This window comes from Gallinula chloropus, assembly GCF_964237585.1.
Source record: "Gallinula chloropus genome assembly, chromosome: 2".
Lineage (NCBI taxonomy): Eukaryota > Metazoa > Chordata > Aves > Gruiformes > Rallidae > Gallinula > Gallinula chloropus.
In genome coordinates, this window is record NC_140086.1 from 145,155,322 (window position 1) to 145,180,936 (window position 25,615).

The window sequence follows — 25,615 nt, forward strand, 5'->3', positions numbered from 1 at the left end:
TTTTAAATGATGAATGAAATCTTTTATAGTACTTGGAGAACATGCTGAAATGCATCCAGTCTGACAGTGAAACATAATTAACTGTTCCTTGAGAACAGCTTTCCAACCAGTTACACGTCTGTCTAATAGAAATTTAATCTTGTCTACATTTCCTTATCAGAAATGATTCATACGAAGGAAAGAAGATTAACACAGATCCAGACATGCCTGAAGGGCTTGTCTGGCCACAAGAATGATAGTCACCTGCACATGACCAACTGAAGCGTAAGATCTCATATTTGACTAACTTGAGAAGGAAGGATATTAATGGACCCTCAAATTGTCTGACCAGCATTCTGTTATTTGTGCCTCTTCTCCTCAGAGTCAAGAAGTCCCAGCTGCAAATGATACACACTGGGAGCTTTGGTCCTTTGCAAGCCCTTTGCAGGCAGTTGTCTAGGTCAGGAAACACAGACTCTGGTTTGTATTATGCACATTCTCATTATTTCCAAAACATTGATGAGGATCTTCTGTGCTACAGACAAATCTTGTATGTAAGGACTTTGTAGTAGAAAAGCCACCATAAAATATTTAACTATGAAAATATTTTGTATAAATAAATAAGCAGGCATCCTGATCATTTGGAGTGATACATTAATGGCTGTTTTGGTTAGGCAGGGTTACTGTGACTAAAGTCGACACACTTAACTTTTGCTTTGACTGAAGGCATTCCCAACAGCTTGCCATTCTCTGATACCAGGAACCACCTCCTGCAAAACTACCTGACATGCTGAGAAAGGGACTGTAATGCTGTCCCACCTTTCTCCTGTCCAAGTGGGCTTGTGGTGGAAGGGTTCTGGAAAACGGATGGCGTTGCAGGGTGCCAGAGACACAACTGCCAAGAAATATTTTGACACACAGCATCCAACACAAGGTAGTGGTGACCTGTAACTAAAACAGGTTGAAATAGACTGGCTTACCCTTGAGCAGATGGATAGAAGATGAAAAGTTCAATGTGTACAGCAGATCGGTACATTATCAGTCATGTCACCAACATCCCAAACACACAGCTGGCTGCAACCAGCATATCTTGCAACAGGTCACAGTTATGTGAAAGACCTGAGTCCAACTTCACCATGAAATTCATCTGTGAGCTAGTAAGCAGCAGACTGGTGAAACTCATCAGCTAAAGGACACTGAAGAAAAAGATCTTATTTTCAAGAATATGTGTTTGAAGTTCTGTACCTCATAGATCAAGACTGGTTTGTCTTTTCAGATATATCTGAGGCAATTGCAGAGGAGAAAAACCACATGAAAAGCAATTTGGCCTTCTGGCATGCATTGGATATTTCCTGTGTATTTTTGGAACTTGGAGAGCAGGAAATATGAATATTCACTGACATGTTGACTAGACTAAAGATGGCTTAATTTCTGAGTAGAGCCATCTTCACTAATAGAATCTGTGAAGTACATCCAGAAGGCTAATAATGGTGCTAATATATCTTATGCTGAGACACAGAGAACAGTCAGGTTTTTTAAAATATGACCTGGAAAGATTTCTTATAGAGTCCAAACAAAGAAAGGGCGGTGGCTTGACTCTAAGAGACTGAAACACCTTTCTACTGAGCCCTTGCAAGAGCATCGGCAGCTTTTGTTGCTGATGGATCAGAGGGATGGTTGGGAGCTCACAGATAAGGATGACTGTGATTCATCCTGTGTGTACACCAGCTGGCTGTCAGGAAGTAAGGAAGTAAGCTGGTGCAATACAGAATCACAGATCTCAAGTCCGAAGGGACCCGTAAGGATCATTGAGTCCAACTCCCCGCTTCTTGCAGGAATATCTACCACTAAACCATATGACTAAGCATGTTGTGCAGACACTCCATGAACTCTGACAGGCTTGGGGCCCTGATCACTTCTCTGGAAACCCTTTTCCAGTGACTGACTACCTTCTCGGTGAAGAACCTTTTCATAATGTCCAACCTGAGCTTCATTCCATTTCCTCATGTCGTCCTGCTGGTCATCAGCGATAGATCAGTATGATGAAGTCACCCCTCAGTCTTCTCCAACGTGAACAAACCAAGTGATTTCCGCCACTCCTTCTAAGTCTTGCCCTTGAGACCTTTCACCATCTGTGCTGCCTTCCTTGGGACACAACCTAATAGTTTGATGTCCTTATTTTGAGGTACCCAAAACCACACACAGTACACACCAGCACAATGTCGAGTGGTACAGTCACCTCCCTCGGCCAGCAGGTAATGCTGTACTTGATGCACCCTGGGACATGGTTGGCCCTTTTGGCTGCCAGGGCACACTGTTGACGCATTCAACTTGCCATCAATTCAAACTCCCAGATCTCTTTCTGTGCTGCTCTTCAGCCTCTCATCTCCCAATTTGCACATACAACCAGGACCACCCCATCCTAGGTGGAGAATCCAACACTTGCTCTTCTTAAATTTCATACTGTTGGCGATCGCCCAACTCTCCCAGTGCATCCAGATCCCCCTGTAAGGCCTCTCTGCCCTCAAGGGAGTCCATAGCTCCTCATGGTTTACATACTTGGCAAACTTAATGAACATTTGATTCCTGTGTCCAGGTCATTTATAAAAACATTAAGGAGCACTGGCCCTAAAATTGTACTCTGTTTTTAAATGAAAAGGGGCACTGTGAAGTTTAAAATTGTCCGATTTTGAGTGATCAGGGTGCACACAACTTGTGACTCTGCACAGGGACATTTGCACTGAGCAGAAATAACATTCATGGAGTGAACTGGATCTACACAAAAATAAAGTTTGTGCTCTGATATCCTTTTTTAGACAGTGGTAGAAATGGGTTTGGGACATCTGGAAAAAGCAAGAGGTTTTTGACAACATTAGTACTATGTAAAACGAAGAAAAGCTTTCTAATCCCTGCATTCCACGTGGCTCTGTCTCTCATGTTAAAGAGGCACATTTTCACTTACATAATAAATTCCAACATATCTGTGAATTTACAAATTTTAATAATGGCCTGGAAACCTGCAAAAATTGAAAATCTTTAGTTTGCTGCTTTTCAAAGTCACGTGAGCTTATACATGGCAACAAAGTAGGCTGTTGTTATAATACATGTGAAAAACACCCAAACGTGTAATAAGCTGAAAAAGACTGGCACTGAGTCAATACACTTCTATTGTTTACTTTCCACAGGTCACTAATAAATGGAACAATGTCAGCTAACAAGACCAAGCAGAGTAATGAGATCATGTACGCCTCCTGCCTGACAGTAGTAAATGCTATGGAAACTATTTTTCACCTTCCTGGAAAAGAATAACAACTTTTTCTAGATTCTGATTTTGTGTTCCATTCAGAAGACTGATTTCAAAGAAAAAATTACTACAAAATAGCAGTGCTTTGAAATTAGCACTGAATTTGAGGAAAAGGCTGTCTTTGAATTCACATCACATGTATAATTTTAACATGGTAAAATGCTAATTTGCAAATTTAGAAAAGGGGACAATTTTCTGGAAAGCAGAAACTCTATTTAAGTAAACAAATAAATAACCACATTTAATGCAATACTACAGCTAAGAGGACAAACACAGCCCTTGCATGTTTCAGCATAAAATCAGTAAATATGCACAATTAAAACAAACAAACAAACACCACCACCACCCCAAACCCAACAACAACAACAAAAAGCTGTTAAAAAAACCCAGAAAGAACTTAACTCTCAGAAAAGAACCATGATTTGAGACCTGGAAAAAAACACCTTACAGTGAAGTAAGGTTTGTAGCAGGAAGTAATAGCTTTTATTTAATTAACAGCCTAGTTCCCAGTGGGAGAACATTTTTCACAGAAGAACTTTGACCCTTCAGCCCACAGCCTCAAAGAGACCACAAAATACCTTCAACAGCTGAGCCTGGGAACAAAAATTTGGAACCGCTGTATGTAGTAGAAATCATGGACTCAATATTTAAGTGCTGGCTTTACTGCACATGATAATCTTCCACTGCAGCTGACCGCCAACTCATTTATCAGTGTTCCACAGCTGATAATTTGCTTTCTTATTTTAGCTCAGAGGAATTCTTAACATTTTTATCTGCCCTTTCGGTCATAGGGCAGGTGATTATGTAGAGCAATCACCTCTTTCTCCCAAATTGATTACCACATTAGGTTAACATTAAGAATTTCTCCCAATCTGTACTGAGTTTGAAGTCTGCTGATTCTGTTCAGGCCAACAGAAGGATCTGTATGCTTTAAATTTTGTTTCTCCAGTAATATAGATAGCCTAGTGCTAATTTCCTGTTATTAATTCTACCTTCAAACCTCATCTCACTTACGTCCTACAGTATACCAGTACTTTACAGCAAGTATTAGTTTATCTAAAAGAAGCTTAAGTAACAATTGGATGATGGGCAAATATGCAACCATATGGCAATATAAATTTGATAATGGCAAGCTGTTCAATCTAGTAGACAAAGGTATTAAAAAAGGCAACAGTGAAAGGCAAAAAGCTAACCAAATTCGGAACAGAAAATTAGGTTCACCATTTTAGCAGCAATGACAGCTGTTGGTAAAACATGCCTGAAGTATGGAGGCTTCTCCATCAAGTCTTTAAGTCACAATAGTTGGTATCTCAAAAGAGAAACTGGAGACCCAGTGAAGAAATTATCATTTGGGACTCCTCAATCTAAATTATCCAGAAGTTCAGACAGGAATACTGGTGCTTTTGGATCTTAAAATACCTCAATCTCTAAACAAAGTTCTGTTTGTGATCAGGCCAAATAACTGTACTAGAAAAAAAAAGGGGGAAAAAAATAAGCTTCCTGTGGCAAGATTTGCAGAAAGTTTTAAGGAAGCAATTAAAAAAGGCAGATTTACCTAAGTCTTGCAAAGCTCACTGAAGGTAAGCAGGTAGCAAGCTTGAAAGAGTAACTTTTCCACAGGCTACTTAAATATGAAACTTCTTGCTCTAGGATCTTGTGGTCCTAGAAGTGTTACAGGAATTACAAGAATGTTACACAGACATGGATAACAGCTCTAGCACTGGATGTATTCCTGGAGGTAGTCTCTGGTCTTGCTGTCTTTCATATATCCTTTCCCTACTGAAACTCCAGCTGTCTGCTGCTGAAAGCACGGCACAAACCTAGGCAGACCTTTCATCCTATGGCAGTTAACTACTTAAGATGTGGAATGCTTTAAGACACATATAAAATCAACCTTTGAAAAGATAAAAAAGGCAAGGTTGCACATCTGATAGGAATGCAGCAAGATGTAGCAGAGAACACGACTACCGCAGAAGTGTATAGTGGATTTTGTGTATCTTTACCATCGTCTGAAGTCCTTTGTGTACACAATGTTCTGAAGAGAAGGACTTTATTTTTTTTCTGCAAATTTATAGGCATTATTTCAGAAAGGAATGCAGGTAGGGAGAGAATGCATAGTCTTAGTTGAGGCAGTGAATGCTGAAGTATAGAACCAACAGAATTATGAGAAACAAACTTGGAATGGCGAAGAAGAGGATAATACGTATTTTAAAGCTAGAGAATAAAACTGTGTGTTACACAGCTGCCACAAGTATCATTTATTAAGTACTGAAAGGCTACCATGTTTAGAAGGCTGTTAGAGATACGGCTCTCAGAACTCATGTTAGAATCTAAGACGTGCAGAGAAAATAGTTTTCTAAAAGAAGATTAAAAAAAATGAGAGTCGTAGAGAAAGCCAGTGAGATTGCATTATGTTCCTGGAACATCTTCCCATATAACGACTGGGGCAAGAAAAGGGTAGACAGTGGATAAATCACTTTAGGTGAGACATACAAAGGAAGCTTGGAGATTTTATAGCAGAAATCTTGCCAGGACGAAATGCAGAGTGCTGCCTGGTAGATACCTTCCTCTGAGTGAAACCTCTTTTTGCTACGAGCTGATCACTCATTGTACAGGAGCATCAGAGAAGTGATGCAGTGCTCAAACTAACACAATGTAGTGCAGAGAGAATGCAAGACTTTCACTTTCTTTTTTTTCTTGATCACTATTTATACCTTCTACACCTCTATGAAGACACCAAAACCACGAGCTGTCAACAAGATGTTCTTAATATTAACAAGGGGAATAGTCCTTCATAAAGAACATGAGCATTGATTCATACTACAGACAGATGGAGTATCAGAAATTCACTGGTTCCATAACTGTATCATACTACTGCATAACTACTTCTTTCTAATTTGAAGTTCTTGTCAACCTAAGAGGAGACAAGGCAAAGTAGTATAGGAGCTTTTTTGAAAGGTGGCAGAACATAGCACGTATGGAGGGATATACAGTATGATTCCTGTCAGTAGAGGCTTTGGACTATGTAACCAGCCTCAAAGCTCTTGGGGCAAAATATACACATACAGAAGTATATGAGGTTAAATGGCAGCGATAACTCACAGCTCTGGTACAGCAGAACCCACTTAAGTTTCCAATGTTTTAAAATTTGCTTTGGTTAAATGCCACAAGTATTTTAAAATTTGTTACAAATCATATGATTACAGTATTAATACTAAACAAGGTTATAATATCTGCTCTTTCATGCCATCTACATAACTTTTTATAGTCATCTTGTGTTGAAACAATACTTCTGGTTTCCTGGACAGTTATTAATTATCTCACTGATTTCAACATGTATTTCTCTTTACAAACATTACTGATAATTTTTACCCCAATGTGTGTTTCAGCTTTAAAGTAACTGAGAACTATGTAACTACTGAACTACTAAATCAGCTATTGAGAAATGTTACATTCACCTACACCATTAAAGGAGAGATTTTGAAATATTTTTTCTGCATAGAAATGAATAGTTACAAAGCATCAGAGTCTTGAGCTGTATCAGGACTCATTCTTCAAGTACCTTTATTAATGATTCATGCCATGGAAATCATCATTTTTGTCTCTGTGACCTTCTTCACAGGAGAATAATTTCAAATTGTGGATCATTTTCTCAGGTAACAATTTGGGTCTGTGTGCTAACTCACTCTCAGAATATTTCTCATTTTTATGGTTTGGGTCATTATACATTTTTCCCAGGCTTGTAATATTTTTACAAACAAAAGCATATTGTAGAGAAGTACAGAGGAGAGATTCTTTCTTCTGAAGAGCTGTTGTCCTTAAGAGCCACTTTTTAATTAGCGTTTAAAATTTTTTGCTTTAAGCTTTCCTAGAAGAAAACACTGTTCTAGAACAGCATGTTCATGAATTCACTCAGTGATCTATATTTCCAATAACAAGTTTTGCATGGAAATGATTTTGCTGTTCGCTAAGGTTCTAGGCCAGCTGAGGCTCCGGGTATTATTACTCAATGAGCAGCACTCTTTTGTCTGCATGTTTCAAAACTGCATGTTTCAAAACTGTTTACATTATAGATGCTTCTGAACTTTACAGAAACTTAATGGAACTTACATTCCAAACCCATGCTGGCACTTTTATACACCTTCCATGATCATTAAATCAATGGTCCTTAACCTGGCGCATTAATTTTTCAGTATAATTGCAATCTTTTCTTAATAAGTACTCCAAGCAGGCAGAAGAAGCACACAGCTCATTTAAAAGCAGTGCAGTTAAATTCTAGCAGTAAGTCTTCCACTAATTTGTTCAGTGACTGAGAATGGTTGTGAAAGCCAGCAGTACCATTTAAAAGCCAGCAGCTAAACTAAGGTACTAAAAATCACTTCAAGGAAAGATTTGCATTGACTGTAGGAGGCTCTGAATCAGACCACAAATGGCTGATTAGTAAAATGTGCTGAATACTGGCACTAATTGCTTAAGTCAACAACAGATGGAGGAGTTGGCATCCGTGGACATAAGGCCACTCCTTCATATATCCAACTTTAGATGTGTAAGTACGAACATTTGAGCTCAGGCTTTACATCCCAGCTTTTCAATCAGTAAAATAAGTCTTAAGGAAACCCCATCCTCACGTGTTATAGTGAAAATGCTATTGAGTTATCTGTACATCAGCTGTGTCAGACAACCACACACACAAACAAGTGCCAAACATGCCCCTTCTGCAGGTCTGCCCCCCGGCAGTCCCAGCCCTCTCTTCCTGCTCCACTCAGCAGCTCCTGCTCCTCTCAGCAGCAACTGTGCTGGTTCGCAACCCAGCGCCTTCACACCTGGCCAAGACCGCAGCCGCCTCACCCAGCAGTCCTAAACCATACTGCTGTTCAGTCTTGTCTCTAGGTATCTCTCAGCCTTCCAACAGCCAAATTTTATGTCCTGTTCCATACCTGGGAACAGGAAAATCATGCCAATTCCAAAAAGGCCACTGAGATTTTCGGTATAAGAAAACAATTTACATCATTTTTGGAAAAAGCAGAACTACTTGTGGCAAAATTTTCCTTCTCTCCTATACACATGTGGCCATACAAATACAGGAAAGTCCAGTGAAAGAAAATAATGGTTTGTGCCAGTGAATTGGAATGATACTAGAAAGATTGTATCTGGAAAAGATATTAATAACTGAAACCATTCCTCAAGAAAATTCGGTACTGGAAGATGGGGAAGGGAAGCTGTGCCTGGAAGCTTAGAAAGCTTTTGGACTATCTGGGAAGGAGAAATGTTAGACAGATGGATGAATAGGTGCACTGACAGTTCTGCCTGTGACGCTGAGAAACATATGCAAAATTATCATAGAAAAACAGGTAGCTCCAGTGTTTGAATATTAGAAGGTAGCAAATTAATTCCTATTTCCCAAGAATATGATTAATGCTCTAATGATAATTTGGAAACAAAAACCCAGCAGGAGTATTTAGAAGTGCAAATTCAGGATATTCGTATCATTAAAGCATTCTTTGTATAACAGCATTTGTTTTCATTTAAGTTCTAGTTGCATCAAAACCTTTTTAATATTAATGAAACACTTAAAGAGTTTTTTTCTTCTTTTTCTGGTGTGCCGTAGTACAGCCAAACAAATGGGCTTGCTAGTGCTACATCTGAGTGCATTGAAGGCCGATACGGTTTAGTGCCAGCTAATAACAGAGTAACTTCACATACAGAGCAAATGACAGGGTAAGTATTATGTTGCCTTAATGCAAAGTAAAGAATCAATTTCTGACCATTTTCCACATAGACCATTTGCCTAATGAAATCAGTCTTCCTTCCTCTTCAGTGTGCTGCTTCGTATCACCACAGCGGGCTGAAAACAGCCTTCTCACTGACTCAAACCACACTCTTCCATTACCACAACATTAAGCATAGTGCAAAGCAAATTCAGTCATACAGCCAGCCGGATGCTGACATAATAAAAAATCCCATTTGATTATCTGAGTAAAAGGTTCCACACCTCAACTTGGTGCAGTAGGCAAAACTGTATTAAACTCCTCATAGGCTTGATTCAGTAGGGACACTCAGTGTGCACTTTGCTTGCAGGCACCCATCAAAGGCAGAAAAAACAAGGCTCCAAGATATCAAGAAGCTCAGGGGAAGCATTCCAGCACAAATTTTGCCCACAGTCTCACTGATGGCACATGTATAACTTGGGAAATCCCTAAACTAGGCTGGAGGGGCTACATTCTGAGCTTTCGTTGCACCTGCAATCTGAAAGCAATGACATTACAGCAATTTAATAGAGATTAAAAATTTCTTTGGTTCCAGTATGAGTATTTGACAGTTCATAAACAAGGTTACACAGCTTTTCTCAAACACTTTTAGTGGTTGTATATTCTTTCTTAAATTTAAAATTAACAAACCTTCCCAGTCAGCTTGGAAAGATCATCTCCTCCCATTATCTGCATATCTTGCATGGACTGATCATTCTGAAAGAAGACAAAAAATTTAAATTGGATACAACTGTATAAAAGAAAAGTATAAACATGTTATCTTTTCTTTGATCTTTCACAGCCTTGGTTACCAATATTTTCCAACACTCATTAATATCAGTGTATGAGAAAACCACATCCTCACTTGTTCCTGTGACTTCTATCATCGCCCAGGTGTATTTAAGCTTTTCTGAACTAGAAAAAGTTGCATCTTCTTTTTTAAGGTAAATAATGTTCCCTTGCTTGCTATTTTTTGATATGACAAGTGCTGACTAACATTTTCGTCCCTTTCACAACAGGAAGACAGAAGCATCTCAACACTTGACCAAACACCTGGAAGAAAATCCTCTTTTTTTTGGAACAGGCTTTAGGAACACAGGGAAAATGTGCTTACATCTGTCACTCACTCAGAGAACTCAGTTATTTTTGAAGAAATTCACTCAGTATTTTTTTCGGAGGAAAAATGTTTTGCAAAAATTATCACTTGTTATCAAGAATAGTTTCAGTGTGCCATACAGTTTCAAGGGTTTTGGTTTTGTTTCTTCAACTAACACAAAGATAAAATCCTACAGGCCAATTCTGTAAAATAAAATACCATCAATTAGGTCGAACTAAAGACTAACCCAAACAGAAAAGTATGCATTGATTTTCCTGTTGGAAAATTTAAAAAAAAAAAAAACAAAACCAACAAACCAAACAATAAAAAGATCTCTTTTGAAATAATTGTTTTACAGGCACTTCTAGCAGAAATTTGTTTTGACGTAGAACTAGGTCTAGTTCAAATTTGTTAACAGCAGCACACAAAGTTAAGGTCACATACAGGAGACACACAGAAGCCCTACCTTTAAGGGAAGACAAAAGAGGCATAAAGAACTGCACCAAAATCCCAAACAGTCATGTCAAGGCTGTATGAACTTTCCAGAGAAAAATTAGGTATAGCTAATGTGGGGGTTTTGCCAAATGGGTGCATGTGCTAATCTAATCTCCCTACCCATAGGAAGATGACGTTAGATCAATTTTAGTAATAGCTGCAGTACCACAACGTGACACTGTAGTTTACTAGTAACATCAAGAAGCTTTATCATTACAAACAACTGCCAAAAATGCAACACTTGACTGTTTTGCTTTTATTTCATAAATCCAGTACTCTGAAGTCAAATGTTTTTCCACAAATAAATCATAGGACAGCAGGACTTACAAGATAGGTGAGGATTTTTATGGCTAAGAGGTTTATTACTCTCCTTCCCCTCGGAAAGCAGCACCGGCAGAGGCAGCACACACACACCTGCCACGCGGCACGGTTACAGTCGCACGCCTGTGCAGATGGAAACTGCATCTGTCCACACTCACAGCCCAGGTGGCAGAAGTCCAGGGACTTCCAAGGCACCTTTGCAGCCACCTGATCGCAAGCAATATGACAACCCCAGGAACTATTTGTGGTCCTCAAGGAAATAGGTTGTCTAAATTAATACAGCCTTCCTGACTAAGTAAAGGTTGCTGGATTGCACAGACATTCTCTCCAGAGTGCAGACCCATCAAAGGGCTCCCCTTTTATCCAGACTCCACCCTCCAAAAAACTCTCACGCCACAGTGTTGGAAGACGTCCTCAGCAGTCACTGCCTTAACAGACAGGTTTTAGACCTGCTTTGACTTCTTCTGCACCGGACCTGGGAGTTTCAGATCCTTTCCACACTGCACTGATTTGTTTCCTGGGAAACAAGAGCTCCAGCAGGAATGAAGGTTACATCCCATATGTTTTCTAATACATTTCAACATTTCCTTACTTTTGTAAAGAAAAGGAAAAAGAAAAACAACTGCACCAAAACCCCAAACAAACACACGGCAAACAACTGACTTCCTCAGAAGATTATTTTAAAACTAAATTAAATGCGGAGGTAAAGATTTTTAATTTCAGGCTTAAAAGCATAAGCCTTCTGCTGTAGAGCAAGACGGGTCACTCCTCAAAATTCAGGGACACGTTCAGATTGAGGCTATTATAGACTGTAAAAAGCACATGGCTTCTACTATCTATTACAGCATGTGTAACCAAGGCAGTGACAAAATATTTTTTAATTTCCAGATGAGAAAGACTGGAGTTTCATTAACAACCATACACAAGAATTACTGAAGAGGCAGTTTGCCCTTTCTTGCTAGTTGAAAAAGAGAGGGGAAACACAGATAACAGTGAGGTGCAATGATTAATGACTTTTTTTATTTTTAACTAAAACCCAATCTCTTTCAGCAGACTTCACAGCAGCACTGTTTCCTTTGCATTTGGTATTTCTGGCTGCGGCTGAAAGGAAGATGCTGAAATAGCATCTTCATTGCTGGCAAGCATTTAAGCAAACACAAAAGCCATTGAGAGCTGGGGGATCAGAACATCCTGTCAGTCTGCATCTCCTCTCATAGGCTGTTGTGACACAACTGCACACAATTATGAAAATCCTCCTGTTTGGACTGGAGAGCGATTGCTGTCAGAGGACAGGGCTGAGTATTCACTCTGCCTAGAAACCTAATAGAAAAATGCAGCTCAGAACCCTTCAGCCAAGGTGCATTCAAGAAATTTAAATATAATTATTTGCATCATGCCGTAGAGCAATTCCCTTGCAAAAAAAAAAATAAAATAAACTCAGATAATTTATTTTACTGGCATTTCTAACTATCTCTACATTTATCAATTAACTCATACTGTAAAATACCTGCCTGCCAAACAGCAAGACTCAATACCACGATGTCACATTACTGTAATCATAATGTTCCTATAGATAATGTGCACACTATGGTTGCCATAGGAACCTCTCAACGCTTTTTTCAGAGTTCTCATTTTATAATCTCAAAATAACATTGCAATAATGTTAGGTATAAGTATAATAAATGTCAGGAAAGAAAAATAAATTGGTACTGTTTCATTCAGTACCAATTACTGTCAGTTCAGAACTGTCTGTTTAATTTTCATGGTCTCAAGTCATTCAGAGCTTCTTTTTTCTTTGGGAGTTGTTCCATACCTTGGAAAAAAAATGATACAATTGAGACTCTACGACTTCTTATAAATGCAGAGACATGAATTAAAGGTTCACTTTCTGTCTTCCAAAGTTCCTCAATACTTGCTTTCCAACATCCCTAAACCCTACCAACACTAATTTCGCTGTTAAATGCTTGACACTAAATATAATGTCATGCACAGAGACATATCAAATCACACCACATTTAGTTAATGCAGTACAAAATTTATTGCAGCTGTTTCTAACAAGACATGATGAATTTTCCACACCCCAAAATATATTTAATACTGCATTTCTCATTTTTTCCTGTGTTTAATGAACATGCATTTTTACAGGATAATTTGGTTTTAATTGCTATGTTGTGCTTTTTTACCTGTCCATCTTTGCTTTGTAATTTTATTTCATTCAGACCTTCTCAATATACTTCCTCATATCCTATGAATACTTGATGAATGAAAGCAAGAATGTTGCTGTTTCCATCTCTATTTTTCATGGTATGGAAGATAAAACTTTGACTTTCTATGCTGATTGGAAGTATAGATACTTAAATTCCATCTATACTAAGTCATGTCTTTTGAACTGGGTGGGGCACAGAATTATTACATCTCTTTTACATCTCCTGAGATCAACACTTGGACATAGTTCAAGTTACATGTGAAATGAGTTGGGTGGTCTCAGGAAAATTTATTATAAACAGCATTGCTCATCTGAAAATTGCACCAAACTGTGAACATCTGTTACTCTTCTAAAGAAGCAGAATCTGGAGCACATTAATACTGGGCTCACTGATCCAAAGATTCTTTAATCATGGCAAAAAAAGTAGCTGTAACATAACAGGTAAAAGCATGGCTAAATGATGAAATATAAACACCAGGTCATTATCACACACTGAGTTGCTATAGTCTGCACAGTTCATATGGAGTTTCTTGGAAAAAAATGTCGTTACCTTTTTCTTCCAAAATTCACTGGGGAAACTCAACGAAGTAGGATGTGATCATCAGACCTGTTCAACTTTGCTTTCTGCCACCTGGGTGATACAGCAGATCTGCTGACCTGAGAGACCCATGAGGACAGCGCTCTCACTTTGTACAACAATCCCGTCTCCTACAGCAGTTTTCCAGAAAGGCTTTGACCAAAAAGAAGTGACTGACAAACCATCACTTTCAGGTGTCCCTTGGAACTTCCAGACATTGTATACAGAGCGTCTCTAAAGCCTCTCTTATCATTCCTTAATGGGCAAGTGAAACAATTAGGACAGAATTACTGCCTGTGAACTGGCAGTTTGAAAAGCAAGAGTCAAGCAGCACTTTGCCAGTAAGTTTGGTGTGACATGTCCATGACAGCAGAGTAGAGTTCAGCCTCCATATTTACTCTGGCCTCACCTCTACATTTTCCATGAAGACTGCCACTAACTGCATGTGATCTATGCCACTTCTGTTCTCACAGCATGACCCAGGACCTTGAAATGTTTTCATTAAAGACTGTATGACTCTGTTCCTAATTTAGGTATCTGAAAATTAAACCCATGTATCCTGGGCTCCCTTTATAATCAATAGAGAAAACAAGGTAGGTTACAAAAATACTCTATTCCACCATTTGTGAAATCTACTGCAGGTAATTTATACCTAGACTTCTAACTGTGAGAAATCTGAAGTTAGGTGAGATGAATCCCAGTTTAAGAGATAAAACCAGTATTTTCTTACTAAAATCCTCACTGACCACTCAAATTATTTTCAATCACATTTACCACAGGCACATTAGCAGCAACAATCCTGACTATTTTCCAGGAGCAACATCCTGAACTATCCACTTGGGCTCTGCCTCACACAAACGTTTAACAGACTACCCCTTGGTGTCACGCCAAGATAATTCGCTTCCATGTTTACTCAAAGGTTTCACTTTAATGTGAAATATATTTGAGGAGAGATTTCAAAAGATGCAACCAATCTAATATTTCTTCCAACTTATGTCACGAAAATTAGCAAACTGTCTTTGCAACATAGCACTGGGTGATTAACATGGTTCTACACTCAAAACTTCTGGGAGCAGAAACATAAATTTATCTAGAGGGTTTACCCACTGAATAATGAAAACAATTGGATTTACTGTGTGTGGTGTTCATGGTCATTAAGAATGGAGTCTCAATAAGCCAATAACTTGCATTCAACACTGGAAGAAGAGTAGTAACTGGATAGGCTACACCAACACTAACTTTGAAGGTGATATGACAGCTGCATTTTGAATGGCATAGATGCAACAAGGTGCATGATATTAAACCCAAATAGGAGATGATAATTACCAAGGTAATGAATTAAGATGATTTGAACACACTTCTTGATAATTCATACAGTAAAGAAAAGCTGAGACTTCAAAGCATCACAAGGACACAACTGACATGAAATGGGTACGTTTTCAGACATGGCTCCAACACACTGCTGCAACAGAGACTGAACATGACAGACACCCAAAGCAAACCATATACTCTGGCATACAGAACAACTCGTATTACAGATACATCTTTCAGTTGAGAAAAAAACATAATGCTGAGACAAGAGCAGAGCAAAGATGACAAGAAATTAGTTTCCAGTTAATACCTTCCAAAAATGAAATCACAGAAGCAATGTCTGTCACGCAAATTCTAAATAGAAAATTGTTACTTCTATGTGAGTTACCTGCAGCAAACTGATTCATAATATAACCAAGCTTTCTGTATTTGAAAAGACAGCATTGCAGAAATTAATTGCAGGTTATTGGCAGACTTTAGATATATGTATCCAAAATTACAAAGACTTCTGCTTTGAAATCGCATATGTTCAATAATTATAATATCTTTTGCTACAAGCCATGCTCTACCATCTCAGTCATGAGCACAGGAGTTAAAAGGAGAATTTTGATGTTCCAATTTGGATGCTGACACCCCAGTATGAAACTTACTTGCTTTGCAGCTGCCTCCTAAGAAGTGCTTTAATGTATAAATATGTTGGTCAAGGAACTGTTAGTATGGCACCAACATCATCTGTTAACCTATTCTAACTACTACTAGGCAAAGTCAAAGCGTCATATAGAAAATAGGCTATGAAATTATTCTTATTATCTCAGCAGAAGTAAGAAATGGAATGTTAATAACATAAGATGTTGTACTTACAAGAAGCATACCCTTGAAATGCCACCACTTTGGATTTCTTCTCTAAAGAACAACAGCTGAGAACAAAGGACCTCAACAGTGTAGGTCAGAACATGGACTGCCATGGTTTTCATAGCAGCCAACAAGGACTATCCAGGCTTAAGAAGCAACATGCACAAGACAACTAGTAAGTACTGTTAACGTGGAGACTTAGCAAATGAGTGGGAAAGATATGGATCGCATCCCAGTAAAAGCTGGAAAGCATGTCTTCCCTTCCCCAGAATCAAATGTAAACCAAAGGGCAGATTGCAGCCTCCAGGGCACACCCACATCCAAAATAACCAATGCCAGGTCACTGATATATTTATAGGAGGTGCTTTGAATACCTTGCAAACAAGCCAGCAATGCTGAACCAACTGGAAATCAAATGCAGTCAAGTGGCATATGCTCCCTGTCAGAACACCCCATATCCCACAGGAACAGTAAAGGCACATTTACACTGAAGCACTGATGGTTTGGTCTCTCTGTTAGCTCTGAAGCTGAGGCTATGATGCCTTCCCAAGCTGCTTAGTAACCACACCACTGACTGAGAAGGGCCGAGATCTGTCTTACTGCTATGGCCAGCATAACCTGAGATAGTGAATTTTAAACTGGTGTATATATATCTATCTATCTGAGTTGCAGTTACTACAGGGTAACATGTATTTTATATCCCTATAGTTAGATCTACAGTACAACTATTTGAAGATATCACTTGTTTTGTATGTTTTTTTCTTCTTTGTTGTTACTCCTTAACTCCACTGCACAGGTCTGGAAGTGCCTCAAATTCAGGCTAGTCCATCCAGTTCCAGGGAAGGCCAGAGTTCTGCAACAAGGAAGTTGGCTTTGGACAGACTGAACTTACTGACAGCAAGGTACCCTTACTCGCTGACCTGTGGTAACACATGGGTATGTTTCTTCCTTGCTGTTAAAGCAAGGCAGATCATACAGCTTAAATATCTTATTAATACATTATCATTAAGTTATTAATAAAATGGATTGTTTACAATCATCTGTTCACGCATTCAGTAACTTCTGGTGTTATCAGGACTCCTGCATGCTGTCTCACAGAAGTTAAGGCACCTTGAAGCAGACACAGAAAATCCATCCCCTACAGGAGTTGCTTCCACAGAGATTCCCTCGTATCTAATGAAGCATGAACTGCCACTGAAGCTTTTCCCTTCCAGGTCAAGGCATTTGGAACTGATCTCTCATCATGTGTACTCTCAGATATCAACACAGGTTAACTCACAGGAAATGTTAATGAAGTTAACACAGGTTAATGCAGATTGTACCTGCAACTAAGAACATATTTGCTAGGAGCAAATATTAAAAGCTGTAAATTTGTTATACACTTTTATTTTGTTGGATGCACGTGTTCAGCACTATGTCTCTACTTACTAATAATTTCTGTAGATAAAGAGAATAAAGATATTTCCAATGTTTAAAAAAATCTCAAATGATGACTGGATACATGTTCTACCCCGGTAGTTTTACTGCGGGTAGAACTTTCCTTAAAACCCCTAAGCAGAGATACGAACCCAGTTTTATTGGCATAAACATGAAGTAACTCTACAGGAAAAGGGCCAAACTGTTGTAAATTGAAGCAGAATTTAGACCCCTTAACTTGACTAAGAGGGGTTATAGACAATAAATTATTTCACATTTTCCTTTCTGGTTTAGCAACTAAATATTATTTATTTGGTATACATTCAGTGGGTTATTTTATTTAAGACTGAGGCAGTAAGACTGCAGCACTGTGTATACCCATATGGCACAAAGAGCACCTGTACACTTGAAAAGATCAGCAAGACGTGAAATGAAGCACCTGTGATAACCAATGTTTTGAATGGTGTAAAAATCAGAAACACAGCATATGCTCGAAACTCAGGTTAATTTCCACAAAGTCTACTCTGAGGTTTCCTTATACTGTGACTTCTCTTTATCCTGTAAAACAACTTTTAAAACATAGAAATAAAATCTGCCTATGTTCCAGGGCGAGAAAAGGTGCTAACATTTCACAGGGCTGTTCAGTCCTGTGAGGTGAGGCTCATACTTTGTCTTCAGAGATGGGAGGAAAATAAAATTAAAAATTTACTGGCAAAAGAACCATTTAGGAAGCATTCTCTCCAGAACTGCCTTAATTCTACTCAGGCACTCATTCTGCACTGACAGGAGGTATTACTAAGGGTGTCTACCTTTTGTGATAACAAAGTAATAAAACCCCACACTCCTGGAACAGGAGACGTGGGCTTCGTTTCTTCCTCAGCTCTCAGAATACCAGCATAAGCCAAAGAGTGAAAATCTTCCTCCTGTTACTACATTATGGTAGTGCAGAAATCCTCAAGGACATCAAGGATGGTATGGCCAACTATACTGGTCTCAGCTAAGGTAAAGGTCAGTTTGGGTTCAAGTCTGTTGACTGGAGTATGTGTCTTTTACCCAATTATAGTTTAGCAACAAAACTGGAAGTTGTTTCCCACCATCAACAGAGGGCCTCAGCATGCCCTCTGGGACCCTACTGGATCCGTATGTATCATCTTACCCCATGTTCAAAATTGTTTTTTAAAACAATGAAGTAAATGAACACTATGACAAACCTAGCATAGTGAATTTGTAGCTCCATACTAAAACCCCTGTCCCTTGGGAGGGCTCTGAAAGCACAAGAGAAAACAGCTTTCTCTAGACTAAGCACAAAGTACTAACCTTGTGACCTGGACTATCAGCAGGTCCTAGGATTTGATGATAAAAGGAAGGTAGAAGAATCCTGAAATTTGTCAAATAGCCACAGGCTGAGAAAACAGACAGATAGGTGTAAGCAATTCACAAAAGACAAGACTGATAAGAACCTTTAATGCTTAGTCACATCCAGCAGTCTGGAGCCCAGTGTGTATCACTGCCTCTCACAACTCAGTAGCGCTCTCTTTCATACCACTATGTTTAGTCCCTTGGCTCATGACTACTTGGAAACTTTTGAGAACACAGATATATTTTGTGAGTTTTCTTGCAAGGTTATTTTATAGTATCCCTTTTCTTTTAAAATATTCTAACTCTTGTCTATCAAATGAGGAGGGGAAAAAAAATTGTATTGGTCCCACAAAACAGCACTGCAGCAATACAGTGCTGCTTGTTATTGTTATATTCCTTTAAAGCAGCCTTTCTGGTTTACACCTGACAGCACCCCTGGGGTGTGGCATGGCATGAACATTGCACACGCTGTGATCTGTTTTATGAAACAGCGTTCAAGAGATGCCAGTAAAAGAGAGTCATAGAATTCCTTGGGGAAATTAGAACCCTCCGGCTTTCTTTAATTAATTTTGCCCCATTTCAGATCTTAATATAAAAAGCCACATGCTAAATGATATTATTAGCATCCAAATAAATAATGAAAGTGGTATTTTTCTGACACATAAACATGTCACAATACTTTTGAACTCATCAGATCTTATTTGTACAACAGGATTAGTAACCAATTCTGTTCTGGACCTTTCTTACACGTAAAAGCCTATCTCCCTGTTACTGTAAAAACATGTGAAGCAGAATGAAATATAAGGACTACAGTCTCTCCTAATGACAACATATAGTATTGCTGCAATGTCACAATTTAGTAGCACCTTGCTGTATTCTTGGCAGACTATGAAACAAAATATTCTACTAAGACTAAAGGTCAGTTTTTTAGGCTTATCAACGAACCACTGCTTTACAACACTGTATCTGGGGAGCTTGAGAATCTAACTCTTTGAAAAGATGATCTCTTGAATCCTTTTAATGAAATCCCTTGATGCTTTGAGTCTGTTCTAAAACTAACCAATTCTAAAAACATCCATGGTATCAAATGTTAAGATATTCCAGAAACCTGAATTGCTTAAAAATATCAAGGATTTAAGCTCACCAAAAAAAAAAAATCATAATAAAAAACCCAGCAGAAAAAGAAACTTCAGATCTAAACCTCCATTTATACATAGGAGCTGTACCCTTTGTATCACACTGTAATGTGAAACATTTATTTCAAATTGGAAAACATTTTTCAAAAGAAAACATTACAGCTTCTTAGAAAAATGTGACCCTTGGGGAGACAAATTTCTCCAGAAAGATTAGAAAATACCACTCGTGGAGTTTGCATTAGATCTGAAGTCCAGAAGAACAGACCATCAACCTGCAGTACAAGAAAACTACTTGGTTTTTTTTCAGTTAGAATTCCACAGCTAAAAATCACAAACCGGTATTAGGAAGGTAATACCTAAGTAAGGAACAATAGATAAGAAGCATCTTGACAAGGCAAGTACTGACTTGCTTTAATATGCCCCATGAATGCCGTAAAACAGCATTTTGGAGTTGCCAGAGAGCTGTAACACAGCTCGGTACCACTCTGCCTTCGCTGCCACATCTGTTCTCGTTCTGTCCCCATAGCAATCAGGCCACTTCCTACTCAGTTCTCCCCCGGCTGAGCTGTTTGGTTCCCCAAATCTTTTATACGTGAGTCACTGAAACACTTACTCATCCTTAAAAAAAAACCCTCACTAAGAATTCAGATGGTGCTAACATATTTAAGTGGTGTGTAGGTGTGTTATCTGATGCGTACAGTTACAGAGATCACCGCTCTATGATTAAGTTTTACATTACAGATAAACTTGATAAACTGACTGTATGATAGGCTTATCGTGACCTTTTCTGAACTACCCCTGCAAATTAACGCCTGCTTATATTATTAGTAACACTCCAAGCCCCTGAGCGCCGTCCAACAGGAAAATACTGTATTTTTAATTAACGTAAATCAGAAACATTTTCTTCCTCTTTACAGTCAAGACAGCCTTGAGCTAGTGATGAATTTAAGCTCTCATATCTCACAGCTCTGCCATCATGTCAAATGGAAGCTATAGATGCCTGGAAAGGAGAGCATCTGCCTCCAGACCTGAGAAGTTTCACAACAATGAATTTTAAGGTCACATTTCATTGCGTATAGTACAGCCTTCTTCAGTTTGCCTTAGAACAGGATGAAAAGTAGGCTGGTTCACAAAAAATAATTTGGGCTGAACAATCTGTCGTCATTGTGATACCTCTGAGGAGCAACTCACAGATAAAGAGAATCTGAGGCTTGCACCCTTCACTAGGGAAGTCAGAGTTCTTTTTCCGGCAGGAGCTGTGCTGACTACAGAACTTACTGCCCACAAGCTGTCCCCAGCTGCTTGTAACCCTCCCCCTGGCAGGGGCTACTGGCAGGCGGAGATGCAGGTGTGCATCTGGGCCAGTAAAAATGAACCCAGGAGATGAAGCCGTTCAAATAGAAAGTCCCTTGTAACTGACTTCATCAGGGCTCAGGCAGGTTAGGAAGTGCTCAGAAGCAGCTGAGCTGGCAAGTGAGACTGGCAGGAGGGCACTGCAGCTGCCAAGGAACGAACTGGTGGCTGTCATTGTTCCAGCCAGTGCAGATGTAATCAGAAAAGAAACCCTTTTCCAGTACTTTTGTTTTCACACGAAACCACTGTCTGTACCTGATGTACAGACGAATCTGGCAGGAGAGTTTATTCCCAAAGTTCCCTGGATCATGCTGTTACTCCAATAACACCAGCCACGATGTAACCAATGAGCCTGCCATTCTTCTCATTACATTTTTGTAAATTTCTTTTAAAAATTCATCAACTAGTTGCAAGAATAAGCTTCTGGGACAACTTCCACTACTAACACATTTTCAACTACTTCTCTCCAAAGCTTTAGTGTCTCTGAGGCTGACATTTTGCAGTTAAGACACCTCTGCATGTAGAAGTGGTTTTTTGTTTCTTTCCTGAAAAATATTCTATTTTTAAACAAGTCTTAACACTTGGAAAATGAACATTTCAATATATAGTTAGGAGGACTGTTAATCTCTAAACATTCTATCCACATAATATATGATCTGTTTCCACTGTTCCTCACCTTCTTAACCATCTCAGGTCTTATTAAGTTTCAGGAAATAACTAAATCATCAGAGATACACTGATAGCATCAGTGCCTGCTTCAAACTAGGGAGTATCTTTGGCTTGGAACTGTAAAAGACCTTTCACTCATTCATCTAGTGGGTTTGAGCTTTCACTCAAAAAGATAGTACTACTTTAGGATGCAAATGCCATTTTATTCATTCAGAGGAATGGAAAAGTACAGAGAGATGAAATCTCTTTGGCAGTTCTAGGAGATTCCTAGTCTCAAATCTCTCATCTTTGTCTTGCCCATAAGACATGTATTTGGCAGCACAGTCTACAATCACTAGAAGACATTTCTCAGAACAGCAACAATTTTAAAGTCTGTATCTTTGACACTGGAAGCTTCTGTGGACTAAATTAATGTAATATTTTTTCTTGCCCATTAGCTTCTAAAAGTATATCTTGCTGCAAAATTCTCTGTACAGGTGTTTGCTGTCTACAGTGCTGGCTGCAAATCATGCACTTGACAAAGGTTCAAAGAGTATATTTTAGTTTTTGAATTCCTAGCACACACATAACCTCTCTCCAAATTAAATAGAATCATAGAATGGCATGGGTTTGAAGGGACCCCAAGGATCATAGAGCTCCAACCCCCCTGCCACAGGGGTTTAAATAAAGTACATTTTACCTACACTGAAGAAATTTATTTGCATGTCTAAGTGACAATCTGTTGATAATCTGGAGTTCAATCCTGTGAAATTATTGTAGAATTTTGCCTTAAAGTTGATAGGAAATCATTCTACCAGGTAAGCTCACTTTGTAATACTTCCTTGGCTACACAGCATTAAGATGATGATAGGCCATCAGCTAAACAGTGTGTGTTAAGTAAAATGAAGGGAACTCAGCCTACCCAAGAGAAAACCTGTAAATATAAAAGCTAATCTGGATTTTCTTTAATCTCAGGACACACATTTTTACCGGGAGGTACTAGTTGTGTTTCACGACACACAGGCACGGAGACATAGAGTTACAAACACCGTAACTCTGGTGAAGAGTCTGCCTATAGATACAAATCATTAAGTACAAGGAATACACTTAGACATTTCTTTTCTGTTGTTAAATGAATAAATAAAGCCAAGTTTAAGTTCCTTGCATTTTAGGGTCAGGATTGCAACATACTGTTTACAGGTGTAAAGTTCATACCGATCTTAAAAAAGCTCCATACAGTGAAATGACCCTGAACAAGAATAGGTTCTGACGCAAAGCAGGAGGGCAGGCTTTACATCATTCTTTCATTATACTCTGATTCCCCATGGTGATGTGCTTCTCACGATGTATTTAGTGATGGTGTATGAGAACTACAGCTACCTGGCAGGAAAACAAATGATTTTACTACATTTACCAACTGGCTTTCAGCTTACTCATTATAAAATCCCTCTGTTTCCTTACTCCTACAGCAGAGAGATTTAGCAAAACTATTTACTGAGATGGGTTCATATAGCAAAAACATTCAGATTTCTACTAAACAATGCCTGTTTTGTTGCTTGTTTTTGGAATTTTGCAGCACTAATGTTCCTGTTTATGCCAAGACTAATAACCAACAGTTGTAAATACATTTCAAACAACTGGAGGCTGAAGAGGAAACAGATCATATCAATGGATTTGTTTGTGAACCGACTTCAATGCAACCATTGTGCATGGATCATAATACAGAGGTCACTTTTTTTTTTATTAGTTATGTTCTTGAAACCATAAATAATGTATCCATTTTAAAGAATTACATGACTGACCAAATCCACATAATCCTCTAGAAGTTTCCTCCAAGTAACTAGCAAGCAACATTCCTTTGAAATTCATTCATATTTTTCAGGTTGCACCTCCAGTTTCAGTTTCAGGAATTCTGTTAAATGTCAAGGAACTAATACTGATGTCTGCAGAGTATAAACCACATCGCTTTTAAGCTAAACTTTTCATAAGTTGGATTCCACTTTGTTTCCTCTGAAAATAATAACCAAATTGTATTTTCCCACTTAACCTGTATATACTAAATTCAGTAATCTGACATGCCAATTTGAGATAATGAAACTATGACACAATCTGAAGAACACAGGAGGTTTTCTCATCAAAATGTCCAGGCTCAGGCACATATGCCAATACTTTGCAAACCAGATAAAAGCATTCTGATTCTGGAAGTACAAACAGCCACTCATCTCATTAATATCTATGTACTATGTTTTTTTAAAAATGAATGCATTTGTATGAAGGAGTCTAAAAAAAGAATTTACATGTCCAACTTTCAGCTAGATAAAATGAACGTAGATCTTAATGTCTTAATTAAATGTCTAAATTCTGGAACATGATGACAGGTTTGAAAAACAAAGAGCCATGTAAAGCTGGTCATATTTGCAATCTCCTTTCATTTGAAAGGTAATCATGTCCATATGCCAGACATCAAAACACAACATTTTCTGCTCATACTTTGCAGTTAAGATTCACTTTTAGCAGTGCCAAAATCTGACTTTGGGTCACAATTACAGCCCATTTTTGCTACAAGTTAAAACCAAGATGTCCCACAACCTCTAAAAATCAACTAACCTTTCAGTATTGAAGTTGGAATGAGACAATTCAAAAATCCCATGAGTCTGAGATGAAATTAGTTGTTGGATTTAAACAGCTGGAGTGGGGGAAGGGGGACATGTCTGAAGGACTCCCTTTAGGAGAGAAATAGAGAACAGTTAGTAAAAGGAAGCAGGTAAATAATGTGAGAAGAACAGTGTCTATAAAATGACAAAGGGATAAAACGAGAGAAAAATTGGTAGACAGGAGTAATAGGTCTTAACAGAAAATGGAATAGAAAAGGCAAAGGGAAGCAAAGGAGTAGAAATGGTGATGATCCCAGACTTTGTGTAGAGTCTTACCTCTAAACCTGTACGTATTTGCCTCTGATTAAAGTGTAAAACATTGTGAGAGGTGTGATATCACAGAATAAACTGGCATGGGGGATTTGGAAGTTGCATATAAGGCTGGGACAGAGAGTCATGCAAACTAGTAACAGCTAGTTCTTCAAGTGCTCTGATCACAGCTCTGTTGACAAGGGTAGGTTCTCTAAAACCTGCAATTGGGCAGGACACAACCATGACTCAGAATGCAAAGGATGCAGATAATGATACTCCAGTTGGCATTACATTTATGCGTATCTCATGCAATAAATCTACTGATACTAACAGCATTTCAAATTTATACTGCAGTGTCATTCAGATTCTCAACACCTGGCAGATATCAAGCACTCTTCCAAGCACGAAATCAAGCACAGCTTCACACTTTAAATACATGGCACCTGTTTGGAAGCATTTCTAAGGGAAAAAAGGATTTATTTAAAAAAAAAAAAAAAAACTAGATGCAAGCACTAGTTCTAGGGAGGACACTACCTTCCTGCTAAAGCATGATCCAAAATATGCAGACCTACTACTTGGTAAGATTGTCTAGGACTTAGTCTTGATAATTGCATCCTGCATAGCAGAATTTGTATTGCAGTTTCACCTTGATGTAATATGCTTTTATTTTATTTCCTAAGCAACAATCTGAAGATTTCCATGCTGTTTAGATGTACTTCTCCTGCCAATTTTAAAACCAGGGTATCTTTATACCAGATAGAAGATAACCCAATAGGAAAAGCACGTGCATTCCCTATATGCACAATATAAAGTAATATATATATATATTATAGTATAATATATATAACTGCAAAATAAAAAGTAATGCCATTACTTGCAAAGCAATATTACTGAAGTTCTATGATTATT

General features: G+C 38.5%; 1 protein-coding gene across 1 annotated transcript in view; it reads right to left on the minus strand.

Annotated features, from left to right (window-relative positions):
* Positions 1–25,615, minus strand: part of PRTFDC1 (phosphoribosyl transferase domain containing 1) — a gene marked incomplete at its 5' end in the record, with an annotated part of 43,079 nt that overhangs the window by 9,374 nt on the left and 8,090 nt on the right. The window contains one exon of the mRNA XM_084280502.1: positions 9,682–9,747. Within this exon, the coding sequence (XP_084136628.1) occupies positions 9,682–9,747 (66 nt within the window). The remainder of the gene's footprint in view (positions 1–9,681; positions 9,748–25,615) is intronic.